Raw genomic sequence first — 5,148 nt, 5'->3', positions numbered from 1 at the left:
ACCAGATAATTTAAGGTCCACGTGTCTAAGAGAGTGAATAAGAGACCTGCGGTATGTAGTTAGAGGAGTCATGTATGTTTCAGGGGAGAGAGATAGTGAGGAGAGTAAGATACCTGTGGCAAGTAGTTAGAGTCCCGCGTGCCACGAGGGGGAGAAAAGAAAAGGAGAGAGTGAGTAAGAGACCTGCAGTATGTAGTTAGAGGAGTTCCATACGCTTCATGGAATAAGAAAAAATTAGAGAATAAAGTAGGAAACCTGAGGCATATAGTTAGAGTCCAGCATGTTTCGGGGGAGAAGAGAAGAGGAAGAGAGTGAAGTGAGTAAGAGACCTGCGGCATGTAGTTGGAGGAGTCAGCGCGCGTGCCCTTGGGGTAGATGCGGGACATCTGCCGCTTGTTGTAGTTCACGAAGTCGATGGCCTGCGACTTCAGGTAGTTCATGCCGGTGGTCTCCGCGAACGATGACATGTTGTGGTAGATATTCTTCTCTGTAACATATAAGAATATTACATCTATCTTACCAATATTATAAATGCGAAAGTTTAGATGGATGTTTGTTAGTTTGTAGCCTTAACGACTGAACAGATTTCGATGAAATTTGGCATAAATGTAGAGGATAGTCTGGAAGAACACATAGGCTAATCACTGTTTTTTTGTCAATTCCACGCGGACGGAGTCACGGGTGAAAGCTTGTACTAATATAATAAAGCGTAAACACTATTTATGGTTGGTTTCCCAGCCATATTTAACCATTTTTTAGTGTTTTTGGTTTGGTAATTTCATGAAATTCGTTTGTGAACTACGTAACTTGTAACTCCGTTGAAATTTAACTCAATCTAACATTAATGAGTTTCTAGGTTATAAGTAAATGGGATCTTTAACCAAACATTAGTTATGTATGATGTCAGCAATTACGGTACATTTTTTAACAATTATTTATTTAATAAAAAGCCTTACGACACGCTAAATATTTTCACGCTATCAAACTTAGAGAGTGAATAACTTGGAAAAAGCCTTCATGTGGGAAAGGGACAAAAAATACTAGCTAATATAAAAAGCAAGGTTGTCATGGTAACGGTAATTGTTATCCAATGTCAAAGACCTTTGTTAAATATCACTTTAAACAATGAAATGGTGTTTTTATAATTTTAAGCGGATGAAGTTGAGTACTGACTCTCAGCCTCCTCGAAGCCCTGGAACTTGATGGGCTGTGCGTAGTTGACCATGGAGGAGAGCCAGGGGTGCACGTTGGTGGTGGAGCCGGTGTAGGCTACAGGCGGGGGTGCTTCATCCCCCCCAGCGGCCGCCTCCGCCACCACCTCCTCCGGCTGCAGACAGAGAAGAAAAACAGTTTAACAAACTTGATTAATTTATCTCAGAGATTTAAAATTGATGATGGATGGATTGTGTGACAAAGGATATGCTTAAGGGAGTGGATACAGATATGACGGCAGATAGAGATGTATGGAGCACATACTGTGCCGACCCTCCGTAAGGGATAAGGGCAAGGGGATGATGATAAGAGATTCAAAACAGTAGTTGACACTTCACTTGACACATGTTTTACTAACACTATTTATTAATAGCCTCAAAACCACATGTCAATATAATTAACTAGCTTTCTCCCGTGACTTCGACCTTAAGGAATTAAAAAAATATAATAGCCCATGTGTTGTTCCAGACTTTACATCTACCAAATTAAAATCTGTTCAGTTGGTTAGGCTACAAATTAACATCCATACATCTAAACTATCGCATTTATATTAGTAAGATCGTGTTTCAATGATTTGCCTATAGATGTCACTGAATATTTAAATGTTTATATTTAACAAAAGATGGAGCTTATTTTTTGTAAAATATTTTACATGTCAATACAAGGAATACTAAACTTGACAAAATAGTACCTTTCAAAAAAGTTACCGGTGAAAAAATGTTTACTGACTATTGTATTCTATTATAATAAAGCGTAAACAAACACATTTTTGTTGCCTAAGATGTCAGCAATCACAGCATATTTTTGAATAGTTCTTTTTTTTGATAAAAAGCCCTACACTTACGTCATGCTTTAGGCTATATATTTACACTATATTAAACTTAGGGGGTAAATATTTCGGACAAAAACCCTAATGTGGGAAAGAGACCATAAGTTGCTGCCAACATCAAGACAGAAAGATTTCTAAAGTTTGTCATGTCATGTCATTTTGACATTTGCTATTGACAAATGTAAACAATAAAATGAAATTTTCATAATTTCACGGGAACAGCTAGTCTTTTATAAATATCTGATGTCAGTATACCTTCTTCTCCGGCACCACTACAGCAGACGCATCTTCTTTCACCTCGTCTTCTATAACGAACTGTCCCTGTCTGAAGAGTTCAAGCTCCTGCTTCTCCACTTCCGGCTTCAGCCGTTTGTTCTTGATCATGATCTTCCTCTTGAGCATTGAAGGTGGCGGCAACGGCTGGCCAGGCTCCAACTGGAAGATTTTGGCCTTTTTATTTTAATAGAGGGATTTTAAGTTAATTTAATTTGCTATTTATAACTTATTGAAGGAGTAGGGATATAACAATACTTATGTGATACTAGTTTTCGCCCGCGAGTCCGTTCGCGTGGTATTAAAAAACAAAAGTAAGTAGCTTGTGTGTTTTTCCAGACTGTGCTCTACATCAATCTCTACTTTTATAATAAAGCGTAAATACACACTTCTTTGTTGTCTAAAATGTCAGAAATTACAGCACGTTTTTGAATAATTCTTTTTTTAGTAAAAAGCTCTAGCCTTACGTCACGCTTTAGGCTATATATTTTCACGCCATTAAACTTAGGGGTAAAAAGTTTTGGAAAGAAATCATAATGTGGGAAAGAGACCATAAGTTGTTGCCAACATCAAGGAAACAAGGTTGCCATGGTTTGACATTATGTCATGTCATTTTGACATTTTCAATTTTGACAAATGTGAACAATAAAATGGTTTTTTTATAATTTTATGCGCATGAAGTCGCATAGGAACAGCTAGTTTGAATGTAAGTCGTATGTTATAGACATAAAGAAGTAATTCGTGTCTCACCGGGTGTTCAGGCAGAGGCTCCTTCAGCAGCAGGTCTCCTAGGATCTCGTCGCAGTACTTGGCGAGTTTGTACTGCTGCGCCTTGCAGCAGTGGTTCTCGAAGGAGAGGATGACGGGGCAGTCTGACGTCACGAAGGCGGTGTCGCGCAGCGCGTAGATGACGTCACGGAATAAGATATCGGTACACATCGCCATGCCGTGGGTTATGATTGGCTCCTCGTCTTCGCCTTTACCATCCCAGCAATCCAGTTCCACGCAACTGGAGACAATTACAGAGTCAGTCTCTCATATTTGTTAAAAATCTTAAAGAGGAATATTTTGTATTTTTGTATTGTAATAACTTAAAAACTAATGGGACGATTTCAAAAATTCTTTCACCATTAAAAAGATAAATTATCAGAGAGTAACATAGGCTACATTTTTCAATTTCATGCAAACCAAATCGCGAGCACATGCAAGTTAGTTATAATAATGTCTCACGGAAGTTTATACAATTTATGTTTATTTTATCACTAGCTGTTGCTCGCGACTTCGTCTGCGTAAAATTAAAAAAAAAATAAAAAATAAAATCAATATAGCCATCTCACTCACTGATAACGTAGCTCTTTAATAATGAAATATTTTTGGAAATCGGTCCAATAGTTTTTGAGTTATTTAAATACATACAAAAATACAAATATTTCATCTTTATAATACTAGTAGAGAATACCTGGAGAATCATTAATGTTAGGTTGAACTAAGTTACAATAGAGTAAAACTCGAGTTCGGAAACGCATTTCATGAATTTATCAAACGAAAAACAAACTGGGAAACCGGCCATTAGTCCTATAGTTTTTCAAGAACAGAAGGTAGCATTACCGGCATCCTGCTAGAAGGACCTGTCGGTACATCTCGACGGAGCTCTTGCCGCCGAACTGGCGGCCGGAGAGGTAGGTGTTGTGCGAGGAGTTGATGTAGTAGTGCGCCAGCGGCTGGTCCATGTCCATGTACGTGTCCAGGCGGTCCAGGAACACTGGCGCGTTCTCGTCGGACATCAGGTAGCGGATCAGGCCGTCCTTCGTCAGACATTCTGACACGATAATACTATGTAAATATTTGCCTTCTATCTTAATCTAAGACTTAGGGCCTACCACTGGCTGATACAGGCTCAGATAGGTTAAAAATGACGCCACTGTCAGAGAACAAAATCTGAGATTTCCATCACATGTGTTACACGTTGGATTGTTATAAGACAATTTATAATTTGATGGAACAGGCCCTTAGACTCCTATGTGTTATTCCAGACTATTCTCTAGATTTGTGCCTTCTATCCATTTATCTAAACTTTGGAATTTATAACATTAGTAATTAATAAAGTAATAGTAATTAGTAAGGTAGAATAAATAATAATTTAACTTTTCTTTGTTAAAAATGTGAATGATTGCATGAATGTATGTTAGTTTATAGCCTAAACTGCTGAAAGGATTTGGATGAAATTTATCATAGATGTAGTATGTTAGGAACACATAGGCTACTTGCTTTTGTTTTATTTTTATTTCTACATAGAAAGAAACGCGGATAAAAGTAGTAAGTTATATACTGATATAAGTCAAAGAAAATGATTAATGGCAACCCAAGATATAGACATAAAGACCATAATCAAAGACTATAAAAAGTTAATTTAGGTCTAAGTGTGTATACTTACTAGCATTCTTTGCCTCCTCGTTCTGCTCGTAATCAGTGATGATTTCCAACGCACGTTTGTCGTCATACAGCGGGTACAGGATCTCGTTAAGTCGCGGGTCGCGTTGTTTCTCGTTCAAGAAATTCACGAACTGGTCCAAATTGATGGTATCCGATTTACCTTGAGTACTGTGAATTTTCATTACAATTTAATAATAAGCTCGTTTAAAGATAAAATTAAATTAATTAAAACTTAAGCCCTACACACGGTTACTTCAAATTGTTAGTTTTAACTGAACAGTCGTGTACTCTTTGACTGTACAGTTCAACTGATACTTAAAATGTCTTATACTTGCACAGTTTTTACTGAACAGTTCGTCAGAATTGGGCGTATGTGTAGGTACTATATCATGGACCAATAT

At 37.6% G+C, this 5,148-nt stretch overlaps 1 protein-coding gene across 1 annotated transcript in view; it reads right to left on the bottom strand.

The window, feature by feature from the left end:
• LOC106101440 (1-phosphatidylinositol 4,5-bisphosphate phosphodiesterase) overlaps positions 1-5,148 on the bottom strand; it is a 44,527-nt gene that overhangs the window by 9,986 nt on the left and 29,393 nt on the right. Inside the window, 6 exon segments of the mRNA XM_013280677.1 lie at positions 330-487; positions 1,174-1,327; positions 2,297-2,476; positions 3,065-3,323; positions 3,923-4,133; positions 4,749-4,915. Coding sequence (XP_013136131.1) covers positions 330-487; positions 1,174-1,327; positions 2,297-2,476; positions 3,065-3,323; positions 3,923-4,133; positions 4,749-4,915 — 1,129 coding nt within the window.

This window comes from Papilio polytes, unplaced genomic scaffold (assembly GCF_000836215.1).
Source record: "Papilio polytes unplaced genomic scaffold, Ppol_1.0 DF823980.1, whole genome shotgun sequence".
NCBI classification, from domain to species: Eukaryota; Metazoa; Arthropoda; class Insecta; order Lepidoptera; family Papilionidae; genus Papilio; species Papilio polytes.
The sequence above is the reverse complement of the archived record's forward strand: the minus strand, read 5'-3'. Positions and strand labels throughout refer to the sequence as shown.